At 39.1% G+C, this 27,908-nt stretch overlaps 3 protein-coding genes across 3 annotated transcripts in view; 1 reads left to right on the top strand and 2 right to left on the bottom strand.

Moving 5' to 3' along the window:
* The window catches only part of kcnq1.2 (potassium voltage-gated channel, KQT-like subfamily, member 1.2), a 167,552-nt gene extending 142,638 nt beyond the window's left edge, over positions 1 to 24,914 (bottom strand). The window contains exons 1-6 of the mRNA XM_069695311.1: positions 24,424 to 24,914; positions 10,103 to 10,193; positions 4,708 to 4,834; positions 4,444 to 4,522; positions 4,254 to 4,350; positions 1,185 to 1,325 (exon numbers count right to left, since the gene is read on the bottom strand). Of these exons, the coding sequence (XP_069551412.1) occupies positions 1,185 to 1,325; positions 4,254 to 4,350; positions 4,444 to 4,522; positions 4,708 to 4,834; positions 10,103 to 10,193; positions 24,424 to 24,914 (1,026 nt within the window). The remainder of the gene's footprint in view (positions 1 to 1,184; positions 1,326 to 4,253; positions 4,351 to 4,443; positions 4,523 to 4,707; positions 4,835 to 10,102; positions 10,194 to 24,423) is intronic.
* The window catches only part of adck2 (aarF domain containing kinase 2), a 284,765-nt gene that overhangs the window by 156,677 nt on the left and 100,180 nt on the right, over positions 1 to 27,908 (top strand). The window lies entirely within an intron of this gene.
* LOC138619095 (transcriptional enhancer factor TEF-3) overlaps positions 1 to 27,908 on the bottom strand; it is a 246,969-nt gene that overhangs the window by 162,934 nt on the left and 56,127 nt on the right. The window lies entirely within an intron of this gene.

Genomic DNA, 27,908 nt, shown 5'->3' with positions numbered 1-27,908 from the left:
TGAATATGCATTTATATATATATATATGTATATATATATATAGGTCTGTATATATTACCTAAATGATGACCTGCATGTCATATATACTGTATATGTGCAATTTAAATGGTAGCAAAATTCTAAATTTAGCACCACTCGTTATCTTTTTTTCTCTTATTTTTCCTGAATGAGATTAGGATAAGGAAAGCCATTACCCAACAATCAGCAACTGGAAAAAGACAAAGGGAGCAGGGAAGATGAGGGAGGGAGAGAGAGAGAAAGGGGGATATGAATCATGGCATTGGCTTCGTCCTCCAGCCTGCCGAGCACCTGCAAATCCGAATGTGGAAACGGTGGCAAGAGAAAGAACACACTGTGGGAGAGTTTAGCACACTCCAATCAGCGCAATCGCATTTCATAAACCTCAACTGTGAAGGCATATCATGACTCTCAAGTTTACACTCTCAGAAAAACAAAAGAAAAGGTGGAAATCCCTAAGTGTGATTGTTTTCTCTGCATTGTGAGCAGAGCAACACAAATAAGAGCTTCCATAGAGCAGTGAGGAGCAACGTGACCCCTCTAACCCTTGTTACATAAAGGTAGTAATCCCACAATTAAAGTTTTAATTAAGGGAACTGACACTTTATGTTGGTGCTCTAAAAGTTCTTTGAGCCAAAGATCGCAGAGGTGAATGCTTTATTACCGTCTCTTTGTGGCGCGCTGATCCCCTGCACAAGGCTGCCATAGGTTTCTCATTACTCTGCGCTTTCAATTCAAATGTTTAATTAACTGCTGGGAAACCGGAGCCGCCGCACAGAGGGAAATGCGCAAAACCAGCTCAACGCACGAAAAGCATCAACACACCTGCCTGTCAAGTGCTGCAGCAACACATGCATGCACAGAGTAAAAACACAAGGAGTTTCACAAGTGGTGGAACCAGGGTGGCCACCCATCTCCATTTTCAAGTTTAGATTTGAGAGTGCATTGTGAACATTAATTTGTCACAGCTCTTTAGAGAGAAGAATGTTTTTTGATGTAAGTGTGATGTAGCCTTTCAAGTATGTCAGCTAGGTTTGAAAGTTCAAGTGGCATTCAAGGATCCCTGTAAAATATGCATTGCAATAAAACAGCATTGAGAAAACACAGAGAAGTGTGGGACTTTCTTATAAATAAAGTATTTATGTGTTCTGGTTTAGCTGTCTTACCACGCCCCACCACAGGGCATCAGCGTAGCTGGAGAAGTCCGTCTTGCCCTCCTCATCTACAGCATCCTTCTCCGCCAAGTAGACAAAGTAGGAGGAAAAGATCAGTCCCAGGAAGCCAATGTAGAGGGTGGTGATGAGCTCCTGAAAAATACAAATTGACCACATGAAACCATGAGGAGAGAGACGATCCTATTTTATTTGGGTTTCTGACAAAGCTCCAATTGACAACAACTGTGCCCCTCATGCTACAGCTTGGCTGTTGCAGCAGACCCACTAATATAGCTATCATCACAGATTTTTTTTTTGCCTCAATTGAAATGATTACTTTGAATTGAGGAAAGTTTTTGCAGTTTTTTCCTGCATTTACTAAAGGAAAACTACATTTTATGCTGTAAAAAGGTTCAAAAATAGCTTTAGAAGGGCAGCAAAAATCTTGTATTCTGACAATATACCTGAGTCTCTGAATTTTCTGCGTGTTAGAGAGGCAGGCAGGGGACATTACCTTAAACAACATGAATGTTTCCAATGACCTGTGAGTGACATCCGGTGAGCTGCTGCTGACTGACGCCAGCCTTCCTCTTACTGTGTTGTATGACATGTATGACAGGTCGGTTTGTCTTTACCCACGTTCATAAAGAGACCAGCTTGTAGTCTCACTATGCCAGGAGTGATTTTGCACAAGCTCGGCTTGACATTTAGACTTTTATGAATGCTCTCAGGCTTTGCCTAAGAAATAGTAGTCACTGTTGAGACCAGCACATTCTGCTCTGCAGGAAGGATAACTAGGGTGTGAATGTTGTCGTGGTTGACTACTACACTGAGTGCACATAGGATCCAGGTCAGGTGGAAAGTGGCATTTCACTCAGTTATATGTGACCTGTTGTAATGTATGTTTGGTGTTTCAATGCTTCTGTCATGGCAGGGGGTGAGACAGTTTTTAGCCATTGTCCCTTTTACCTGTACGGTAGAGTACCTGTAGAGGAACCTGGAATTTTTGGTACTAAAGACGCTGTTGCCACTGCGGTTCACATCATTTTTAAACATTTAGAAAATCCCAATACCCATGCAAGAGCTGCCTTTCTAGACTTCTCATCAGCCTTTAAGACAATTCTGGCAGACACGTTGGTGTCTAAAACAGTCCGGTGGGAAATGAATTTGATATATTGGTCTTTTCTCACTGAGAGAGTTCAGATTGTAAAGGCAAACAAAACCCTTTCATCTGCAATCATGACAAATGTTGTGCTGCGTGAGTCTAGCCATTTTCTTTCTTTTTATACCACCAATTGCACCAAAAATACACCAAATCAAGACATATGAAAGTACTCTGATGACGCAGTCTTAATAACTCTTTGAAGTAACTCAGACAGCCATGAGCTGCACCACATGGACAGATTATAATGCTCTTGAGATCAATATAGTGGAAACAAATTGTACTTTGTTTACCATCTGAGTCTCATAAAGTTCCTATTGATATCCACAATGTAAAAATCAAGCAGGTCTTATCATATAAATATTTGGGTGTAATGATAGATTATCTGTTATCCTGGAATGACCATAGTGACATTGTCTACATGCGGACAAAGCAAATAATTTATCTTCTTTGTCAGCTTTGGTCTTTTGGGGTGAGGAGATAAATTCTTCTGCTGTTCTTGACTTATGTGAGTAGTACCATGCTAAACTGCTCCATCAAAATGGAATCTGCTCAAATATCATAGGCCAACCCCTCAAGAAACTCCATAATAAGCCTATCATAGTAACATATTAAGGATGGCAAATAATTGTCCTCATCCCCATCATGCCTTGAACAGTAAATACAAATTATCACCATCAAACCAGAGACACAAGGTTCTGAGATTCAATAAGGTTAGACTGAAGCACTCTTTTATCCACCAGTCATCCTCAAATTTAAATATGGCATTTAAGCCCAGATCAAATGTGCATTGAAGTGACTTGATCGTGAGTTTTTGTGATTATAATGTTTAACAAGGGTAATTTTGTGTTTTTGTGAATGTTCAAAGTCTTTGTGATGCTGCAAATGAAGCTGCTGTGATGCAGGAAAAATGTCAAACTTGTCTGACCCTAACATATCATCATTATCATGTTTGATCTTTAAAAGGATCAACCCCACAAAGTTATGTTGGTTCATCAATTGTCAGAGCATGTGAATAAAATCTTTCAAAGCCCACAGAGCCTTGTTAGCGGGATTCACTTTCATTTATAAAACTACAGGTACAATGTGTAATCTTCATATTTTTAACTGTTTTCGTAGGTAAAATACAGCAAATGTAGAAACAATTATTTAAAATGTCTCTTGAGTGGAGTCTTATGAGCAAATGTAAAAATTGCTAAATTAAGCCAAATCACAGTGAAATCAAATACGACTGTGAGCAGACACCCTAACATGATTAGCGTAATCCATTCCTGCAGCTTCTTCACAATGCAACGTATTTCCACTAAACAGAGCATATCATTTGATAAAGTGGTCATCTGACAACAGGAAGGTGGCAACAAATCACATTCGGCTCGACTTGGAATCATTTCTGTGGCCCTCGGCACGCAATCCTCTCTGATAAGTTCTGCATCAAAGAGACATGAATGTCACGTTTGACTGCAACCAAAGAACGCTGTGTACTCCAGGGATTAAGAAGGGAACATTACATCCCCTGACTTCATTGTGTGAAAGAGCTAAAACAAGTGTAATAGAGTACAATGAAAAAAAAAAAAGTAGGAGCAAACTTGACTACCTCTTTTCTTCTCCTTATAAAGCCTGGTCTGCTGTGGATTTTGTGTGCACACTGGATTTGTTGTAATAAGCAGTAAATGTTGTGAGGATTACAGCAGCTAGTTTGTCTGTTGTGCTGTATAAACGCTGGTAAGGCCGGTGCATTCACCCAATAGAAGAAACTGCAGCCGACTGAGGAGGATGACGTGTGAAAATTATATTAAGCATACAGACCGACTGGTAGACAGTTAATAGTTGACATATGATCCAGTTGCAGGGCTTTTAAATACTTGGTGACAAATAACAGTACTTAATCAGCAGCATCAGCAGGGATGCTTTAAACCCACCTGTCGATGAATGAATACTACAGATCCCAGCAGCCTCCACGTTCCTCCTTGTCGATCCACATGCAGCATGCGAAGGATTTGGAGGAAACGGATGCCCCTGCAACACAGCAAAACCACCTCATCTGTGTCATTATCTTCTGATCCAAGCTACGAATAAATAATAAAACGTAGAAGAAAATCATTGCTCTACCTGATGGCAGACGTGGCGAACACTTGGCCATTTGACCCTACACCGAGCACAATGATTGAGGCAATGACCACAATCAAATCTGGGAGAAAGACAAATAAAGACAGACAGAAAGAAAGACCAAATAAAGGCTGCAGTTAGTTCAGTTTCAATTAAATATTGTGCTAAAGTAAAGCCTTGCTCGAATGATCTAAGTTGTTCATCTACAAGAACACTTTATGACTTTGGTTGTATTCAAATATGATCAAAGGGAAATGCCAGGTGCACCTATGATTGATATGGGCTTCCTGATAAAGCGGAGGCGTCCTTTGATGCCTGCATATTTGCTGCGACAGCCCGCCGACCACAGCCGGACCACATACTCTGAGCCAAAGAACAGCACCAGCACAATCTCCTGTGGGGAACAATGCAAAACACGGAGTGAGGGTTACAGCGATCCATCGGTACAGAGACAATCACTGTGAAACACATACAGGTCGAGAGGATGTGGAAGTAGATATGGTATCATCGATAACACACTGCCTTGCATTCATACTAATTTAAAAGCATTAAAGCCATTATAATCAATCAGCAACATTCACAATATGATATGAGTGGTTAATGACAGGTGTGTGAGATAGAAAAACAGAGACTTTGAGGTGGTCTGTGAGCACCAAGACCACCCAGCCACCCGGGAGGAAAGATGGAGGTTGATAACATGGTTGATGACAGCTCACATTGAGACGGGGTCAATGGCTAAGTGATTGAAGCCACAGGAAGAAATGCCATCACATTGCTTCCTAACAGGTAAAAGGGTTAAACGATTAGCTAAAGTTGTTAGAAATGTACAAATATTTCTGCTGCACAATGGGGGCTTGATTTTTAGTTATGTGCACCTGCACATCTGTTGGTGCTTTAAAGTTGTGTTGCACTCTGTGAAATTGTGCATTTGCTTTGCCGTTATGTGCATATAAGTGTGGCTCCGTAAATGAATTCATTCTGTCTGATGGAGATCATTTTCCTGCCCACTGACTTAGTATTCATAATATTTAGCCGCCATACTGTCTGTTGGAACCTATGGCCATGTGGGTGGCCATTTCATTGAGTTGGGTTGCTTGAACTTGCTGCTCTCTAACTGCCCCTTGTATGAAACTTAATACCAGGAGCCCTGCAGCAATAACACAGCACCACAAGGCCCCAAAACAATGACCTGTCAGTCACACCAGACACTACTCTGCCCGAAAAAAAAGAAAAGAAAAAAAAAGTGTCGCTCTCAAAATAGAGTTTTTTTTCCTGCTCTTCTGAATTTTCAATTTGACCATTTTCATTAATTAACTGTAAATGTTTACAGCTTGGGGTTTTGCGCTTGAGTCGTCAGGCCTGGGATTTCTACACCCCGTATTCGTCTGCATGAATCACTCATTTTCTGTCATGCAGTTAAAGACAAAAGGGAGAGGAAGATAAAGAGGCAGAATTGACAGAGACGAGGCAGAAATGGTTCAGCAAGTCTCTATACCATAGCCTGATACTCAGACTGAATTACCATTTTGGTTTCACTGCATTCATTCAGTGAAACCAAACAAATGTGAGATGTGGGCAGGCATTCAGATGTCTGGAACCAAGCTAACCATAACATTCATTTCAGTTGAACTTGACCAGCTAGCCGTAGCCTCATTGTTTGTGAAGGACAGTAACAGATTATGTTCCCTGGGTCTGTTGCTGGTTAAGGTTGATACCAGATGAGGTTATAGCTGCACAGCAATTCATTACAGTTTACTGGAATATACAAGCTATACCGTAATATATTAATGATAAACAAGGTAAGAACTATTAGCAGTTGTATCCTATATACAAAGTCTCATAATGGGGGCTTCATAATGTTTATTTTGGATTGATGTATTTTTACCAACATTGAGTCAGCACCAACACAGAACACAGGTTGATTGAGTTTAGTAATTATGACAGCTGGATCAAATCTGAATGTCAAAAGGTACATATGAATTTGGGGAATTTGAATGGATTAGTCCAAATAATTCCCTAAAATGGGTCACCCAGATGTTGGGGGATTTTGTGCATCTGAAACTGGCAACTACTTGTTTACTGAAAACAGCTGCCTGTCCATGCGTCGCTAATCTCGTCAACCCAGACGAGGACAGAGCTCATTCAGTGAGCTGCTTGGGATTTACCGTATCAGATGAAAATGTGATTGGATTGGTTCATCTACAAGGAGGGTGCATGTATGCGTGCACACACACACACACACACACACACACACATTATACTAATTACACATCAATTTATATTAGCTTCATGGGGCATGCATTGTCCACAAACAAAGGCAATAGACTTGTTATCAATATTGGATTCCAGATGATGATATCAATGCAATTTAAACTGCATATGCTTCCTTTGAGATATTTAACATCTCAGATATGAGGATTTTACAAAATTATGTTTTATTTCTTTTAATTTATATAATTAGGTCACGAATATTCTGGTAGCCATATGACAAAACCTTTACATCTCAATAATTAAATCTGATCAACTACTACCTTAGTTTTCTTTTCCAGTTTGCAGTTAGCTGTTGCTGTTTTGAATATCATGTCTTGGTCATGGATTTTTAATATTATAAAATAGCACACAGTTGTTAAATTAATGTTGATTTATGGGCATAATTACAATAAACAAATCGACTAAGACATTTAGAATAAGGTGTCATGCCAGCGCTGCCGCTCCCACAACTGTCACTCAACGTTATGATTATATTTGCCGTAAATGCCTGTGCTGACTTCCAGCAATGTTTCCATTAAATTTAAACATTTATTTTTGTGAATATACCCTAAAGATGTTCCAGGTGTCCAAAAACGTTATAAACAATCCTTGTCTGACCACAAAATGGGAGAAATAGACCATTAATTGTCAAGGTACGTTGTCGTGGACGTGCTAGTCAGGGGTGAATTTTGAACTGAGAGGTGATACATGTAGGGTTATTATTATAAGGTGTCATCACATTGTTGTGACAATCTAGTCAGTAGTTTTTAGGTAAGTTGTTTGGCAAATGGTAAAAAGTAAAAAGAGAATTGAAAGGAAGAGATTTATGTGACGTGTGTGTGTGTGTGTGTGTGTGTGTGTGTGTGTGTGTGTGTGTGTGTGTGTGTGTGTGTGTGTGTGTGTGTGTGTGTGTGTGTGTGTGTGTGTGTGTGTGTGTGTGTGTGTGTGTGTGTGTGTGTGTGTGTGTGTGCGTGCTTCTGTGTCTCCTGACCAGCCTGACCAGCTTTACTTTGGCAGCTCTGCCCTGAAGGGCAAATATCCTCAAGGACGAATGTCTCATGTGCCATCAAAAACAAGCAGCTCGTGATTTGTGATGTTAGCTCACCCTGAACTTTATAAGTATAGCTACTACCACCAGCATATGCCACCATGGCACCACTCTCAGAGCTCTGCCCCCCTCACACACACACACTCCCATAAATTGACATGTGCACACAACAAAAAAGATGTGGTATTATCTTATCTCACAATTAATATTGAACCTCGACAATTATTTATTCACAAGCATGCACAAACACAGCCAAGTGCACAAATAAACAGGGTTCAATAAAAAAAGAAAGACAAACAGTCATTTAGGTGAACTTTTTTCTTCTCTGTATTTATGGCGCTAATTGCAGGTTTTTTTTTTAAATTATTATTATAATGGAAGCAACAGAATTATTTTTTTTTAAAAAGTGCAGGGGGATGAAGGGAAGGAGAGAGAGAGAGAAAGAGAGAGAGAGAGAGAGAGAGAGAGAGAGAGAGAGAGAGAGAGAGAGAGAGAGAGAGAGAGAGAGAGAGAGAGAGAGAGAGAGAGAGAGAGAGAGAGAGAGTTGGAGATGATGCTAAAGAGTATTTGGCTCTTTCTTAGGATAAATAAATGAATAACCAGGATAGTAGGTCTTCAAAGAGCACTGGCCAAAGGTTTACAGAACACAGTGTCCACTCTGTCCTCTGACTGCCTCGGGACTCAGGAGGTGGTACATTTGTGTTTGTGTGTGTGTGTGTGTGTGTGTGTGTGTGTGTGTGTGTGTGTGTGTGTGTGTGTGTGTGTGTGTGTGTGTGTGTGTGTGTGTGTGTGTGTGTGTGTGTGTGTGTGTGTGTGTGTGTGTGTGTGTGGTTTTGTGAGTGTGTGTCAGCTCAGCCTTTTGTGTAAGTGCATGAGTGTGTGAGTACGCAGTAGCTGTGTATTTCTGTTCAGTGTGCTGGTGAGAGACAGATGATGCGAGCTCTTTGTAGAGTCTCCAAACAGCAGCCATAATTTTCTCTGCCTGTTGCAAGCTCTCGATTTATGGCATCACTTAGCAGCCTTAACAGCCTAATAAGCCTAAAAAAAAAAAAGAAGTGAATCTGCCAGCAAGTATCAACAAGTGCAGTCTGTGTGGAGCCAAATGATTCTACATGACAAGTGTCATCACCATAAAAGAGACAAATGTTACTACTGTAAAGGGCTTTGGATGAATGCAAAGCATGCTGGCAGGAGTGTATTCTGGTGTTTGCAATAACTGAAAGTGATAAGTCTCTTTGAATTTTGTTATATCTTTGCACTGCACTGTATGATGGCGGGTAGACTCACTCACAGCCAAGATCTTATATCTCCATCATGTGGACAGTGGAGGGCACTGCAGTGTGGCTTAACTTGATTTAGACTTTCATTGTCACTATTTGAAGAAGAAAAAAAAAAAAAAAAAAAAACGAAGTCTTAATTGTCAAGGAAGCATCAACAAATGATCTAAATATAGTAGTGATGGCACCTTGATGAACAAACTTTGTGTTCAACTTTTTATTATTCTTGTTGATGTTGTACTTTGGTCACTTCTCATATTCCCAGCACAGATCCTGTACATTTAGCCAGGATAAATGTGTGTGGGTTTAGCCTTTCATAATTATTACATAATAGACTGCAATCATTTTGCAAAACAGTTATAATCATCTCCATTTACTTGCGTAAGAAAAGCTTGATGAATGTATCAGAAATGTTATATTTACATCACTATTTTCATATTTCTTTCCTTGTTTGATGTCTGACTGACACTCTTAATAACACGTTGCACTTCTAGCTTCTGTTATGGTTAAATGAGTGGAGAATTAGCGTAACTACAGTATATTACTACTTATTTTAATTTTTGGAACCTGTAATTGTCAGTAATTTATTTGTATTCTTCAATAATATACTTTGTGCATTTAAATTGTTATTTATGGAGATTGTTGTTTACAAAACCTAAAAGTAAGTATTTATATTTATATTTTCCAATCTTTAGTTCCAATAAATTTCTCCTCTACTTCTTCATCATAAGGTTTATGTGTATTATTAAACTATGATTAAGCTTATACTATATAAACAGAAAAAACAAATAGCCAATCGCATATATTTGTATAAAAATAACCCGTCAACAAAAATGTCATGATCGTGACAGCCTTAGTGTGGCAGTGCAAGGTCTTTGAACCAGACACGGGTTAATCTGTTAAAATAATCTCAGTGGAACTACGGCAATAATACCAACCCTTTCTAATTTAAGCACTCTTGTACTGTGCCTACGATAGATGAGTGATTTATGAATATGGATTATGATTTAAATTACATGTGGGGTTGTGTGGAAGTGATGACAAGTTTTTGTTACAAGTGTAATCAGTGCAATACAATTTTACTCACCATCCAGAGGAGGGTTCCACTGGCAAAGTCTGCATATTGTTCTATAGTGGACAGGACACTGAAGATTAGACACACCAGGACCATGACAAAGCTGTAGAGAGGGACACAGTGTATTCAGTCAGGCATCACTGCTGTCATATATCACTCACTGTCCCCATAGTGAAAAAAATAAAACAATACTTGGTGAATATAAGAATCGTTTTATGAATTTGATCTTAATTTATCTCTCTAAGCATTTTCATTTTTCTCTCACTGCATTTAAAAAAAAAAAAAAGATCATTTTGTCACTGCAGAGAATTTGGGAGTAATGAGTGAAAAACTGAGCTTACAAAAGTCACATAATATTTAGAAATTGGTTGCTGAATAGGTTAATGTGCTCATGGTTCCTTTTCCTCATTGGGTTCAGTTGAGAGAGGGCCACTGTTAATTTAAAAAGGAACCACCCGGAGCTCTGTTTATAGGGGTGACAACTGTCACACTGTTAGTTACCCTTTTCTGCTTATTACCAGTCATTTGCCACCTTGACACATAAGACATTTATACAAAGACATGAAAAAACTATATTGTTTCCAAAAAAATAAAAGAAACAAGCCGCTGAGCAATAGCCACTGGTTGTACAAACTTTAAGGTACTTTGCCTCTGTTTTGCTTTTTGTCATCAATCTGCTTGTATTAACAGCTGACAGGATGTTTCCAACGTCTCCATAGCAACAGTGAAACATTGTGACGGAACTGTCCATCTGTCAGTGTGCATACATTGTCTACAAATATAGCCTTGTGAGGTGAACATGCTCGAGCAGCCCGCCTAAATGAGGGCAGAGGAGGAAGAAAAGGCATCAGAGTGGAGGATGGAGGGAAGATGGAGGGAAGATGGGCTTCATGCGAGAAGTTTGTAAACATGAGACAGCGAAGGCAAAAAGCAAAGGAGTGAAAAGACTGAGGAGACAAAGGGCTGCAACTAACGATTATTAGTGTTTATCTGTAGATTATTTTCTTGCTCAGACAAAGTAAACATTGTCATCCCAGAGCCAAAGGTGACATATTTAATTTGCTTGGTATTTTTGCTCTGAAATTTAAATTTGTTATGGATTCTTAAAATGTATCCAAACCAATCATTTAATCAATGAATACATTATTTTGTTTAGCTCTTGAGGAAAAATAAAATGAGTGAGAAGAGGAAGTAAATTGAAATAGAAAGAATGTAAATATTTTGCTATTATAGGCCATATATGATAATTCTTAAAACAAATTTGATTGGGGTTTTTTTACCCAAAAAATGAAAAACACCACTAATAACATACCTTTTTTTTTTGTATTAAGTTGTACATTTCTTTACTTTATTTCTACTTTTCTTTATTTGTCGTACCTCAAAATTATATTTTCTTCACATTATATTTTGTTATTTCACCAAATTAAACTCAAAATTCCCTAAAACGTTTTGATTATAGTTTTCCATAGGATGACCATAAATTTCACTCTTAGACATTTGAGACATTTTCCAATTTAGATTAATTAAAAATGTGTTTACATCTTAACTGTTCCCTCACTAAATTTTTAAAGAGGTTCATGACTTGGCTTTGCTCGGTCCTTGCTGACCCTACGGGATTAAGAGCAGAGTCAGTTTTATGCATTTCTACCATGTCAGAAATAATCCTTGAAACGAATCTTTTAAGTGCTTTTCCATGACATAGTAGGAATGTTTGTGTGCATCATCATCATAATCAAACTCGCTTAAAAAAAAAAAAAAAAAAAAATTTATATAACACCGCAGTGGGTGCATTACGACGCTGGATTACATGCCATATGCTGGAAAGGTTATGCAAGTGTCAGTTGTTTTTTATTATACATACATGTAGCATAGAATTTTACAACAAAATATACATAACGGAAACAGAACGGAAAGTCAGCCGATGATTCCTTTATTTTCCCCTAAAACACCTGAATAAGACACCAATGTGAGCCACACCTTTATATCGAACACGTATGTGATCCAGTTCCTTTAAAGAAAAAAAGTACGAGGTTGCTCTTCTTAAAAGGTCATCCCTTCTTTAAGCTTATAGTGATGAAGGATCATCTACTCCTCCCTCCTACCTTCCTTTGAACTCTGTTTTAAACACAAATGCTCAAAAGATGCAAAAAGACGAGGCACTCCTTGACCTATAAGGAAGCCAATCATCCACAGGATGAGCTGAGGTGACATCATCCCCTCTAACATGCCATAACCAACGGGAGGCACAGATACTCAACCCAGGTTGGCACTGAGTGTGCTATTTCAGTTTGTCCTTCTCTTTGCTCCAGACAACTGCACAGATGTTTTGTGTTGGCTGGATTGTCTGCATCAGCCAGCCACATCTTGGGAAACAAGAGTAGCCAATGAGATTTCATGTGTAGACATGCCCTTGGAGTAATGTCCGCGACATATGGGACTGCAGGATTTGAGATGTGTATGACAACTAGGCTAAAAGACAATCCTCCCTGATACGTGGGTATTTTTTTTTCCACTAAAGAACTCAGGACACCATGTAAAGTCAAACAGGAACAAGGGAGGTCACACAAATGTGGTAGGACCCATTTGTATTACTAAGCACAAGGCTGTAAAAGAAGTCTTATTTGATTTTAGATTTCAAGAAATAAGTAAATTGAGATAAAAATCTAGAAATAAAAGCTTATGTTGCATTCAGTAGCAAGTCCATTGCTTGTTATAGTTTGGGGATGCTTAAAACATCAATGATAAATGTTTTTTTAAATGTAACAAAATAATCCTGTTTTATTCTTTACTTTTTTTTGTCTAATCAACACATCTTCAGTAATATAAACAACACAAAGGGAAGCTCAGTCGCCGCGACTGAATTATTGTACAAGCTGTTAGCGGTTTCATTCACTCTGATTATCAGCTTGTTTATGCATTCACAGATCAACCATAAGCCACAGTAACATCCAAGCACTGGTATAAGTGTGCAGGGCCAACACAGCTCTCAGTACTTATTATCTGCTAATCCTCATCTCCCCCTAACCTCCTCTATATTAGTTCTTTGGTGTTGTTTACATGGCAAAGATCTGATGATAATGTCCACCATATCTGAATTCTGAAGATACGGCCATCAGGAATTTTTCCACCAAATCAAACTGTAAAATAATTTGTTTGTCCTCCACTAATATGTTGAACTTTTTTTGAATGCTACTGGCTCTTAAAACACCTCAGCAATGAAAACAAAATTCCCTCAGTTGTGAAATCCTCTGATCTGCCATAGATACTACAGCCAAGTAAAAAACTAAATACTCTAATCATATAAGGTGTGTAAAGACCACATATGCAGTCAACCGACAGGGAAATTGAAGAGCCATTGTGTCATGTATTTCAATATCTCACTGACCATATGTGCAGCCACTGGCCAATGGAAGTAACAATTTGTGCTGCATTGCTGCATCCAGGTAGCGGAATTACCAGACATTTGGGAGCAGGCAGACCAGACAGAGGGACAAGTCAGCACGGGGCAGGTAAAGTCAACTCAAAACCCATTTACCTTGTGTTGAAATCAGATCATCTTCTTAGGATGAGCATGAATATGATGTCATAGTCATGTAGGTCATCGATGAGGTCATTGATGAGGTCATCTGTTTGTCTACCTTCAGCGCGTGGGTGATGACATTTGTTTTGTTTTGGAGGGATAACAGTGTGGTGCATTATCCCTGGGGTTCCTCATAATTTACCAGCGGAGGGATACATCCAGCACATGGCTGCAGCCATAGCATTAACAACAACAATAAATGAAAATGAAAGTTTAAAAAAGAATAATAACAAACCCTTTATGGCTTAAAAAACAAGGAAGGAAAGTTGTTTTATGATCAAGGTTTTTTCTTTAAGTTTTCATATTGATAACATATAAAGTTCAATCCATTTCTGTTCTTACAGTTAAATCAGCTGTCAAAATGTCTGCTGAAATAGCCCTGCAGGTACTCGATATCAGTGGATTCAGACTAGAGATGTATAAAATACAACATCAAGAAGTTCCGAATGTATATAGGTCAGTATGAATATCAGATTTTAAAGTTACAGTGAGTAGTTGCTTAGTCATGGTGTTGATAGTTTGCAGCCTTTTGCACTCCTCTAATAAAGTTCTGGGTTTAGGGCATACACATGTAAAACAACAGGGGACTTGTAATGTGACAGCAACTCCTGACACATAAAATATATTAAAATAAGATTAAAGAAAACATTACAAAAACACACAGCCTTAAGGAAAAGCCCGACCAAACCCGTTGATACTTAGACTTTTTTCAGATAGCGGGACACGGTGGTTTAGCATTTTTTTCGAATGTCATATTTCAAGGTTTTCTGCACTAACACGGCTGCTGCAGACAGGACTGGGTCACGCACAACCATTAGCCAACCTTATTTAGCCAGGCCCAAACCCCTGGGATCTGATTAAAACAAAACAGCTGGGGCTTTAGCGGTTTATTGACTGAAGATCTGTCCAGCTTCACTAAAATAAGTACAGAGCGACACCAAACCCTCCTCACAAATCAGCACTGAAACTAAGGCAATATAAGCTTACAGGAGACATTACGTGAATGCAGACAGCTGGGACAATGTGATTGATGAAGTGTGGCTGACAACAACGGTACATGTTCACGCTTCTAAAATGAAGAAAGCACATAAACACACACTTTCTACACTGTGTCCACTCCATGGACTATACGCACATACAAAACACACATGGAGGAGAGGAGAGCCGTTGTGGCTATAGGTCAATAAGTCTGAAAGAAGTCATATGATGAATGAAGCCAGCCAAACAACAGCAGTTACAGCATGCTGAAATTAGCTTGTGGACCATCATTGGCAGGTTGTGTTTAAATATAATTCACCAATAGAGACCATGTGTGCTGAAGGTTGGATGAGTATTCCCTCCATCCATACTCTAATCAGACTATTTATGTCTTCCCTTTAACTCCTCTTAATCGAATTCAACTCGGCAGCAGATATCAGGTTATGCCATCAGACATCTACTGAACTGTCTGACAGATAACACAATTCTTCAAGCCTACACTGACTTACTTTTGAAGCTACTTCTAAACCTCTGCGCTGCTTCCGAAGGTTTGAGCAGCTGGCCAGATCATTTAACAACCCACATATCAGAATTGCATGTGTAGGCTGAGCTACTTTTGACTCGTGACACTTTTTTTTTTTTTTTTTATAGAGCCATGATCAGCTTAGGTGTCCATTAACTGCAGTTTGTGTAGATCTCCTACAAACCGCAACTAAAAAGTGACAGCTGTGATGTAGAGCATGGACACAGTAAGCAGAGTTACATCCCTACATTTGCTTCAAGCCATTTTTCTACATGGCTATGTGAAACAAAAGACAAGTCACTGGGTCACCCGGCAGACATCCCCTCAAATAACTGGTGTTTTGCACCCTCTCTACCTGCACCCACACACTCAACGCTGCCCTCAAAAGCAAAAACTAATCAGGAATTTTGTGTGGCACAGGACTCTTTGAAACCTGAAAGGGCTCTCTTTGCTACTCATCAAAGCAAGTTACCTCCACCATCAAACGATGGACACACCCACATCACCTGGCATATGTTCAAAACAAACAAGGTCATTCAAATGCTAATCAAAGCTACTCATGGTGCAATTTTACTCATACTAACCAGCATTCTGCTTTCATAATTCTGCAAGGCCAACATTACCCCGCAACAAAACACAGATTCAACAAATCTCACAAGCAGGGCACAGACAGATTACATGTTGTGTCTGCAAAGATTATAATTCAAATTCAACAGCATTTTTTTTTTTAGTGCTAGCAACAAATTACCCTGAAAATCCAAGCAACAAACTCCCTCTACAACATCCTTAGTCATTATAACTTCAGCTTTTGATCCAACATCTTCTCACCTTCAGCCAAATGTGTCACGTTCCACACAGCAAAAGCCAAATACTAGTGTTAGCCATGTTTTTGAAAACTTGTCTTCTTCTTCTGGTTTGTTTGAAGGTTGGCAAAAAGCTTTCATGTGCATTATCTCCACCTGCTGATCTGGAGTGTTGACTCAAGATCTACCCTCTTAATACATCTAACAAACAATGACATAACATGAAAACAATAACCACAATAGACAGTTAAATAAATAAAAAAGGAACCTACTGAAAACAAAAATAAATAAATGATAGTAATGTTAGACAAATTCTGCTCATTATTGTTGTTGATCCGAAATACTGTCAAAGGAGTTTCCAACACTTGTAACTGTGACCTGGAGTTTTCTTTTTATTACTGATATTTGCTCTCCCAACCTGCTTAGTGCAGTCTTTAGTGTTTCTATCTCTTAATCACACTTCTGGCAATACAATAAAATATGGTTCACTGTTTCCACCTCTTCATAATAGCCACTCTTTGAATTGATGTGTTCTCGTCAAATAGAACCGTTTAAGGAGTCCTTAATCTTGTTATAACTCTCGTCATTTTGTCCTCCAGACCCTGCACTTCAAACTGATGCTATATTATTTTTGAAAAAGATATCATCCTTTACTTTGTTCCATCCTTTCTGCCACATCTTTGAGATCTGTCCCTTAATCACCATTTCAGCTTCTGATTTACTAATATTGACATTCAGTCCTCCCCCTCTTCAAAGCCCGCCTTGCTAATTTATCACCCATCTCATTTCCATCTGTTCCAACAGAGGCCGGGACCCACACAGAAATAACAGACGGACACGTTTGTGGAATTCTGTATAATAACAGTAGAATTCCAGTTCATAAATTCTCCTGAAGTTTTAAAAAGATTTAACTCTATGAATGAACTAATACCACTCTCTCTGGCCTGACATCTACTTCGCATTGCAATCCAATAACCATGGTCATTATTTCACATGTAAAAACAGAAATATCATCAAGACTCATCCCACACTTTTTTACAGCCTGCTTGAAGTGTCAGCCACAAATAAAAACCCAAAGACCTGGCTAGTTTTCAAGCTAACATATTCTAGTTTTTTGGTTGTTTTTTTTATGTCCATAACTAAAGGTACTGTTGGTACTACAGTGACGGATCCTAAACGACAAACACCTCATATTTAACCGAGATACTGTAAAACTACATTCGTCTTGTTAGCATTTACCAACACTATTTGCAATAAGCTTTAGTTCCAAATGTTTTTTTTTAGCTGTTTATTTAACCCTGCACTTACCTGTCAAGTTTGTTTTGAAAGCTGTTATGAAAGACAACTTTTACATTGAAAAATGCCGTTTTGCCATAATCAGTTTAAGCTTGTAATGCTGTGCCTATACTGTTGCAATTCTTCTCAGTTCACCACTGCGGCTAATTTAACCCCCAGAAGGTCGACAGATAAAACACTTTCTTAGTTTTGGGGTTCTGAGACTGCTTCTTGTGCGTAACATTAAAAAAAAAGAACTTGCGACTTTAACAAGCACAAACTTGAAGCCAACAGCGTGTAAACTGTCCAGGCCATTACTGCTAGAGAGCCTGCTCAGAGGTAGACCTGCCCTCCACAACCCTCTTTATCGACCCCCCCCTCCGCAGTCAATCCACGGCGGAGCTTAGGGTGGATTACACATGTAACAAACATGGATATTCCATCCTGGTTTAGTCATCATCTTGTCCATCAAATAGTTTGAAAATAGATCAAAAACATATCTGTCCAGGCTGGAGGGCACGATGAATGAAAAGAGAAATAGTTGCCATCCAACAACAGTCGCTGTGTCATTCATAACCAGTAACTTCCCGTAAGTGTCTGATTCAGCATCAGTAACAAGAAAAGCCAAGGAGTCCTGTTTTAGCTGTACAACAGCTCAAGAAAGACCAAGACAACAGTCATGCTAATTGTCTGGCACAAAGTTTACCTCAGTGTTGGGTGGATTAAGTTCTTTAAAATGTAGGCAGGTGAATTAGTCATGTGAAAGAGAATTAAATACAAAAAAATGCTTTAGATTGAATAATGTTTTTAAACAGGAGTAAATTAATTCAAGATATTTAGGGGCATAACAACTGAAGCAGAGAACAGACATACCTGTGTGAACCATTTACATTTGAGTAAACATTGCATCCTGCTAAATTTGCCATTAATTTGTGTTGATAAAAATCTGGGATCACAGTCAACACGTGTATATGCCATGTGGAGATGTTGTACAGTGAGATGGGCTCACAGGTACCACAGCAAACAAGAAATCTGTCTTTTGTTTTCTCATGGTAATGTGATAAACTAACCCTGTCTCAAAAAGGAAATTTATCTTATAAATGATAATGAAATAATGAAATTTCGGGATTTTGAAATAACGGTATTAAAAATATATATATAATAATTGCAAGCAAAGACTTTCTTTGATTACCTACAAAATGAATATCACCAGATAATACAAGTTGCAGAATGTGTTGTTCTTTTTGTTTTCAAACAGTTGCATGCAAAATGTATCCTTGAAAAATAGCTGTCGATTTTAGATTTGAATTTATCTTTTAGAGCTGAAATTGTACGCACCGAATGGTGATTTATTAAAGTTTACACTGCAAGTTAAATGATATTATTGAAATGCTATGGATGCAGTCAGGAAAACAGTGAGGTACAACATAATGTATGAGCTGTGAAAAGTACATTGGTACGATACTGTGTATTTTTTGTGCAAAAAGTTTTCAGCTGCAGAATAAAACAGCTTTCCCAAATATTTGCCTGTGCACATAATTTGATAGTTTGAAATGGAAGTGACCCATACAGTTCACCTCATGCAGTCAGTAATCTCTTGCAAGCACATATCCAACGAAGGGTTCCCTTTCTGCCTTTTCAACATAGATGGAGGGGGATTCAATAGATCCATTTCAATAATCTGTTTAGATATAAAAACACACAATAGAACCAAGTATTCCCAACAACATCTGGCCCACTGGATTGTCACGAGGACAAACAGGTGCCATTCTTTCTCCACTGCAAACTGAGTGTCATGTGAAGATGAAAATGACCCCAAAGTTTGAATAAAATGTTTGTATAATAAGTTGATCTCACTCCGTCCTACTTTTTTAGCTCAAAGTCTTAAAATGTTCTGCATCACAACATGACGTAAGAACCTGAACGGTTAGACGCAGGTAGATAAGAGGACCAAGGTGTACGTTTGTAATCTGCTTGCAATCTGAGAAGGGCATTTAGGAATCATGAGGACATACATGTTTATTCCCTCTGGTTATGTAAAAGACTCAGAGGGAGTGGACCAAACATGAAGGGGATCATTGCCCGAGGTTCTCTGTGTGCTTCCAAGTCTCATTGCATAAGACTCTATTCAGACACGTACGTTGTTCCCAGTCCAAGGGATTTCTGCCCACTCTGACTAACTCTGTCATCATTAGCGTGGCATGTGCTAATGTGTTCGTACGTCTATCAGTCTACTAAGGAGCTGGATCAAAAAAACATTTATTTACATTGGAAAAAAAATGCTGTTGTTCAGTAAATGGGATATTCGATTCAATTTTGATAGAAAATGTTCTTCTATATTTATGGTTGAACCTGTTTTTAATTTTTTTTATTTTAGTTGGATACAATATAAACTGGTCGCAGGACACACACTGAGTCAATAAGAAATATTTTGTGATTAATTACTTCCATTTTTTTTTTTTGTTTATCCATTATTTATAGTTTAAGTGTGAAAAAGAGACCATCTGTTTTCCCAATGAGTTTTGCACCTTCTTAAGAAAAATAACTATTTTTGGACTGAATGAATGAATGCCTTTATTGTCATTGAACAAAGTACAATTAATTGGATTACTGTCCTTTGATGGTGTAAGTAAGAAAGGAAGAAAGAGACTCTGAATAGTAAAATAGTAACAAAAATCAATAAAAAATAATAATAACAACTACAATATTTTACATAAACAACACAAGGGTGTTTTATTCTGACTATTTCAGGAAGAAGGAAGAAAAGAAAAACAGATCAGTCAATAACACAAATATCAGTGTTTAAATAAAATTAGTAATATATTATTATATATATATAGAATATACAGTCAATTAAGTATTCCATGCATTGTATTGAATCTTGAGAATATTGCAATTGGGAACAACGCACATTCAGGATGCTAAAAGGTGAGGTCAAAGTGTAAGAACACAGTGTTCAAGAGTGGGAAGAGTTTTATCAAATAATGTCTCTAAGAACAACTGTTAAGACAACTGTCTTTGAGTGTGGTTGACCTGTAGCGTTATCCAGAGGTCACCGGTTCAAGCAGGCAATTTTCCCAGGTTGAGGATGTTTAAGGATGTTTAAGGTAACAAGAGCTGTAAATGTCCTAAAGAGGGAAATGACCCTCTGGAGCATCCTCCTGTCTGCTGAGCAGCAGCTGGTGAACCATGCAGAGATGCAACAGCTCTGCACAGGACACCTGCTGTTTCTCAGCCAAGTTAAATGTCTCTAAGGATCCTCAGAAAGTAGAGTTGTTCCTGGGCCTTCTTTACAACTGCGATGATGTTGATAGTCCATGAAAGGTCGTCGGCTACAGTATGTGTACACCCAAGAACCTGAAATCAAAAACTATTCCACACAGCCCCATTTGATATGGACAGGATCTAGATCAGATTTCTTCCTCCTGAAGTCTAAAACAAGTTCCTTGATCTTGAAGATGATCAGAGCTAGTTTATTCTCTGAATATCCCATTATCACCTTCATGACTTCATCCCTGTATGCTGTCTCTTTTCACTGATCCAGTGGAAGACTGAATAGAAAAAACTGAGGTCCTTTAGTTTGGTGGCCAGTCGGCTCGGAATGATGGTATTAAAGTCTACAAAGAGCAGTCTCACAGGGCTGCCATGGCATTTAAGATGGTCAATGCCACATATAGTGCTGTAACTGTGGCCTACGTTGTAGATCAGCTGTCTCTTTACACAAACTGTTGAGTCAGAGGTGGGTGGGAGGCCAGTTACGGTAGCACTTCATGATGACCAGTGTGAGTGCAACCTGGCAGTAGTGATTGAGGCTGCTACTGGCGGAACTGTTTCGGCAGTGGGATGATCGTAGTGAAGTTCAGGCGAGGTGGGATGATGGATTGAGAAAGGGACAGGTTGAGGATCTTTGTGAAGACTTTGGAAAGCTGATCTGCACAGTCCTTTTACGCCCGTCCAGTCACTCCAATGGGTGGAGCAGCTTTCCTTGTGTTCGTCGCCCTGAGCGTGCGCGTTCCTGCACTGTGAGGATGCGGTTGCTGCGGGCTTTTAAGTGTTTTGTGACTATCAGGTGCCTTCACATCAAAGGAATATTGAATAGTAGGTCAAATATCATCTTTTAGCAACGTCTATCTGAAATTATTTCGAGGTGTGCCTCTATCATGCATTCATCAGGATTAAATGTCTGCCCTGTAAATGGTGTGTTATCCTTTTATAGTACCTGCTGATTGGACAGATGTTCGGAGACAGCCAGATGGACCATTGATGAGTACATTTATAGATATGAAAGCCTGTATGAACCAATGTTTGCGCATTTGCTAAAACTGTATCTTGCAATCCAATCATATTTACGCATCTGTGTATGCGTATGTTTGCATGTCTTTGTCTACATGCAAGACTGCGCTGAAATGTTGCTCATCCTTGCTACAGTATAATTAAGGCAATAATGATTTAAGTAACCTGTGCATGTGTGTGTGTGTGTGTGTGTGTATTTTTTGTGTGTAAGTCATCATAAAGTAGAGCAGGCCAATTAGAGCTGACCTATTAGGGCTGTCATGAGTCCTGCATGCAGTCCTTTATTCCTCCAGCTCCCCCGCCAATCTCTAAAGAGGCCAGGAGAATAGATAGCCACCAGCGATAGCCATTGACGAGTAAGAGTTACTTAAAGGAGTGTCAGCCAGGATCAGTCAAAGGGGTTCAATATTAAATGAAGGGCAGGCTAAGGTTCGCTCTCCTCTGTTAAGGGAGAACAGTAGAGCCTCAATTACTGCTGGGAAGGATTCTGAGTAACGCAGGGCACAAAAAAAAAAATCATACGTACAGTAAGAATAATCTTTGCAGTGTTTCTATTCAACTTTGACAAAGGTGTTTTTTTTTTTAATGAGACAGACTGATTCTATTTTTCTGAGCACAATTTAATACAGAGCTGAGAAGTGGAAGGCATACCTCTTGTGTTTAATCTAGACTAAGTTTAAATGATTAGGTAATCTGAAGGTAACTGAGCTAAAGCAATACAGAACACAGAAGGTGAAAGCATAGAGGTTGTTGCACAGCAGGCCAAACACCTATTTCAGGCTACAGCTACTTAACTGATGTCCCAAAGCCGGGACTGGTGACACCCTTTCAAAGTGAGCTACAATGTTAGGGTGCCTTAGTAGAATGTTTTCACTGTACGCCCGCCATACACAACAAAGTGGAAAAATAAAGTGGTTGTATAGGTGTAGTACAGCAGAACAATGCTTTAAAACACAGCACTTTGTAGCATACGAACTGTCATTAACGTACACGCATGGATCAAATGAACCTTTTTCGAAAAGAAAATATTGTTATTATTATCTTTTAATTGAGTAGATATGGATTTGAGTTAAATAGATTTTATATATCAACATGTTAAATAATCATCATATCTTCAAGAAAAATGTAAATGTCATGATTGGACTTCAAGTTGCTCATCCACAAGTACCATAAAGTCCCATAAGCTTATCATCACAATATAGAATAAAAAAAAATATATATACACTTAACACACACACACACACACACACACACACACACACACACACACACACACACACACACACACACACACACACACACACACACACACACACACACACACACACACACACGTTCATATATAAAATGCATGACAAACCATTTTAGTTTTGACAGAATATTTGAAGGAAACTTTTACGTTTATGCTGACCTCTAAAAGTACAACACTTTATCTTTTGTATTTCTATATTATATTTAGTAATTACAGTTTTATTCAGTATTTTGTCACTTTGTACACCGTTATATTATTTTCAGATCATATTTCCCACCCCCAGTCTATTCAATACTTAAGTCAAATTCCAGTAATGATTTCCATTTTTGAAGAGGGATTGCTTCTTTGCTGTTCCAGAGTTGCAACATTAGCTTCTCATAAATGAATGATATGTTTGGTATATTATTTTCCCAACATTTTGAAAGAGACAAATTACTGGTGAAAGAGCAAATTTACATTTACAGAAAAAGAAAGCTCTTCTATTTGACTCAGAGTGTGATTCAGTTGCATGTAAACAGAGTCCAGTGGAGGCCTTTCGACTGAACTTCTATTATTATCACCATTTCTATTTTTCTTTAATCTGGTCTAAATCCTTGGGCTCAGGGCTTACAATGACTAAACTGCAGGACACTTCAGAGATCATCGAAGGTCTTCGCATGCCTTGCTAATGAATTTGATGTCTCACCGTTGTGGGGGTTATTTTGCAAATAGTTAAGCTATACCGTACTTATCTTCACAAAGATAATTATTTTCCTCTATTAAATATTATTAAAATGTTGTATTCACAATTGTTTACATATTAATCACCTGCTTGCCAAATTAATTAGTAGAGTTTAAAAGCTTGTAACATGCATTCTTATATCATTTCAGCTATTGATTTAACTTAATTAAATGTATTTTCCAGGATATCTGAATGGGGTCAAATTAAAGAGTCAGTGGGAATTAGACGGTTTCCACCAGTAATATACACATTTCATGCATGCATGAGGTTGCCAATTTGTTGACAGTATGGAGGAGCAGAAAAGAGCAAGTTAATCAGGGCCAGAGGTGTGGTTGGCCTTAACACTGACTTGCTTCTGTTGGACTTTCTTAAACCGACCACAGACAGCCAGCAGGCCACACAAGCCTCTCCTTCTGTTACTGGGAGCCAGAACCTAATACTGGAAGGAGCAGCACTAGATGTAATTAACGAGAGCGCGGCTGGAGCTAATGGAGAGACAGTGCACTGAGACCTTTGTGGCTTAAGTCAGGCACTCAGCGTGTCTGTTTACTGAATTTTTAACAGCTTGTAGTACTGATAGATGAGTTTTTACACCTTGACCTGTAAAGCTTTATCATAGTAAGACCTATTTAGATTCCCAAAGTGTGTATATGTCAGATAAATCTCAGGGAGGTTTGTGTTTTTTTGTTTTAAGTGCCAAAGACTTAGTTTTGCATTGTGTTCAGGGATATTGTGTTTTTGAGGACTCTTAATTATTTTATTGAATTTAGTTAAGTCATGTGAGCTGAATACTACCTTGACAACCTCTATGGTCATCTGTAAGGATGTCTAATTATTTTTGCACTGCTGCTAAACTGACCTGAAGTCTGTACTGAAATCAGCATACATAGAACCACAGGGGTACTCACACGAGAAAGTGGTAAAGGAAGCATTTCAATCCAGCAGGTCTCTCTAGGAAGTTGTAAACATCGCCCTGCATGCTAGTCTTGATGTAAGGGCTCTGGAAATTCTTTTGATGATGCAACCAGCTTGAACGAGGGAGAGATGGCTGGACCGAGGTGACAGAGGGCTGGCTCTGTATCATCTGCAGCGCTGGGTCCTTTGTATCCGCTGGTGAACAGCAGGGAATGCCTGATCCATTATTCACCGCTGTGGGGTCCAGTTCCAGTGAAACAGGAGAGTAGTGGCTTCTGTCAGGCACAGGGGCCCGCAGGGCTGCGCTGCTGGTCGTCGTGCCGTCTGTGGCCGCACGGTCAGCGTCCATCTCCTGGTCCATGCTGAGGCTCGTGCTGGCATATCCATTGGGCCTGTAAGTTATGAAGGAACTCGCCATCCTGCTGCCATAGTCGCGTTGGACATGGCATGTCATGTGAAAGGAGCGTGTCCGTCTTTCCTCCATGCTGCCCCGCAGGATGGTCCAGTTCAGAGGTGGGTCGAGGGGGGACTTCAAAGTCCTGGAAAGTCCTGGAGGTTCTGACCAAGCTTCAGGTGGATGGAACAAAGCTCAGCAGGATAAGGAACCTAGCTAGGCATGGCTAGCTTCCTGCTGAAGAGAAGAGCTCTCTCTGCTGGGCTGCATGTGTGGCCATACCTGCAGTGGAAGAAGTGACATGAGTCATGGAGATAGTGTGACTGAAAAGAAGCCTTGCCCTCCACTAGCACGCCACTGGTTATTTTACCATCTGCCATGAAAAATACAAGAGTTGGACACTGTAAAGTACTGTTACTCTGTTTTCACACAAACAATTATTATAATATATATATATATATATATATATATATATATATATTTATTTAAAAAAAAAAATTTAAAACATGAATTTAACTGTAATTGTTTTACAACACCGTTTTTCAGTTTGAATTCACTTGTAGTAAAACAAAATAAAAATAGAAAAGGTTGGTCACTGGGACCGACCAGCTATCTTCATCTGACCAGTCTTAACCTTTTAAAAACACACCTATGTTTTAGCTCTCTGCTGGAAAATTGCATACCCATAATAAAGAGTCTGCAACCACAATAAAAAATTATATAAAAGAAATATTTTTAATAATAAAGGGAACACTTGTGAGATTTGTTCAGATGTGTACATATCTGTATATATGTCCATATTTTAATTATAGTTTTGCTAAGTCTTCTCCCTGGCCCCCAATTGGGGGCCTCTAAGGCTTAAAGGGTTAATGCTAAAAAATAATGAAATTGCCGTTTATGCTGCACTACTGTATATCGTATAATCATCTGCTACTGTAACACGTGGCATTTGAGCAAAGCATAAAAACATTGGTGCACTAAAAACGTCATCTGATAAGAATCTGGCAAATACAAAATGTGGTTCCCTTCACCATGTTACATTTGAACGGCAGCCATACGTGGATCAGAGACCTGTTGGGCTGAGGGCACAGATGCTGAATAGAGATTTTCATTGTGTAACTCTAATTGTCCTAGTTCTAGCTCCAAGATACATAAGATACAGCGCCATGAGTGATCCAAGTTTTTGGAGCTAGAAGGAGAAAGAAAAAAGAGAGGATTGCCGTTCCTAATAAATCATATTAATATTTCTATGAACTTTTGCAAATAGCTAGAGGCTATTACACTGTGACTTGTGACCTGTGGACATAATATAAGCGTAACAGGGACATAGGAGTCACAGAGCAGAATCGTATGCGGCAGTGACAGGTCAGCAGACGAGTTCATTTCCACCGGATCTGTCAGGGGATTTTCTACGGTAAACACGGCCTCCTGTTGGATTGTCCTTCATGGACATCTAAACCTGTCTATTTGTCCATAAAACAAATACACATCATGTAGTCTGCTTACATTTAGAGAAAATACCTCATGATGTTTACCTGCCCCCAACAGATTTAAAGCTGCAGTGTTACCTTCCCTGATGGTTTACACAAAACATCAATAAAATTCATCAACGTGCGACCAGACAAAAATTGTACGGATACAAACTGTGGTTGGTCGCGTGTATTGGAGCTTCTCCTTAACATTTCTCTCAACTTTTTTCCTTTTAACAGTCACAGTCAGATCAATATAAGAGTCAAGCACGTAAAGATGCACATTGTTTCATGAAAAACACTAAAACAACCTCGCTCTCCGAAACCATGACCACGTTGAGCCTGAATTTTTCACTCCTCTAAAAAAGCAAGACTTGACATTTAAAACAGGTTCAATGAAGTAAATAAATGATCTGAGTCCAAGTCAACATTAGCATTGATGCCTCTAATCATGTCTTACCTAAAAACCTAACCTTAAGAAGCAGGTACTGTGCACATCCTGCGGAAGGAGGTGCGAACTAGTAACTAAATACTTTTCTGGTACAAAACCATTACGTCTGCATGTGGCAATAACTTGTAACTTAATCTGAACTGCCTGACAACTTGACAAAAACACTTTCCATCTGCCAAATCAAAGCCATTTAGTGATTGCTGCCTAATGCACAATTAAAGAAACTGAGCCAGGTAAAGCGATAGATGGCCGGATGTTACCTAAAAGGATCGGAAAAAGTCTCAGGACAAGCGAGGGAGGCTAATTGGAGGCAGCCACCCCCATCCATATTTGTCCTCATCTGTGGATGGACTGATGACAGGAGCCACACGCGCTGCTGTCTCCCTTTAGATAGAGTTTCTACCTTTAAAAACTACACAGTCAAGAGGCACACAATGAACTGTCAGACATGCAAAGGCGGCTGTGGGACTCTACAGTTACAGAGTATTGTGTGCCTTTCCGTTACACTAACTGAACCGACCTCTGGGGGGAGGGGGGGGGGCTATAACTCAAATCAAATGAGAGGATGCCAGTCAAAATACACAACATTTTTCACTCCATAAATACCCCATTTTCCCCGCATTTTATCAGCTCAACTGAACTTCTGTAAGCAGTCCAAAAAAGAGGAGCACAGGTTGGGATCTGATTGATGAAGCTGCGTAATCAACCAAATATTAAGTCAGTATTGGCATAATTGAATGCTACCTGCAACTACAATAATCAAACAGCAAGATGGTATATCAGAATAATGTGTAAAATCTTACCTTAAACTCCAAAAACAAGTTGTTATCCGCGGCAAATGTAATTAACTCTCTGAAGCAGGGCAATAAGTTCGTCTTTTCTGCTGTTTATGAAAACAAGAAAACAAGATCCAGTCCCACGTTAACTGGATTAAATGAATTAGAAAAACGATCCCCCAGCGCTCATAACACATGTAACATCGAAAACAGTGAAAGCACAAGTCCACAGTCGGCTGCTGCCTGCAGGACTTGTCCCTTTGAAGTGCATCGCTGCCTGTGCCTGGACAATTGGGGCGTTCACGGGTTAGGGGAAATCACAAAGTCAGCAAACAACAAAGTGGTACCATGGCAATCTTCTACTATATCAGGATCCAAGATTGAAAAA

This window comes from Brachyistius frenatus, unplaced genomic scaffold (assembly GCF_029030835.1).
Source record: "Brachyistius frenatus isolate BFR_SWC_R1_liver_20210118 unplaced genomic scaffold, ASM2903083v1 Contig_19, whole genome shotgun sequence".
Classification (NCBI taxonomy): domain Eukaryota; kingdom Metazoa; phylum Chordata; class Actinopteri; family Embiotocidae; genus Brachyistius; species Brachyistius frenatus.
This window is presented reverse-complemented; position numbering and strand designations above follow the sequence as displayed.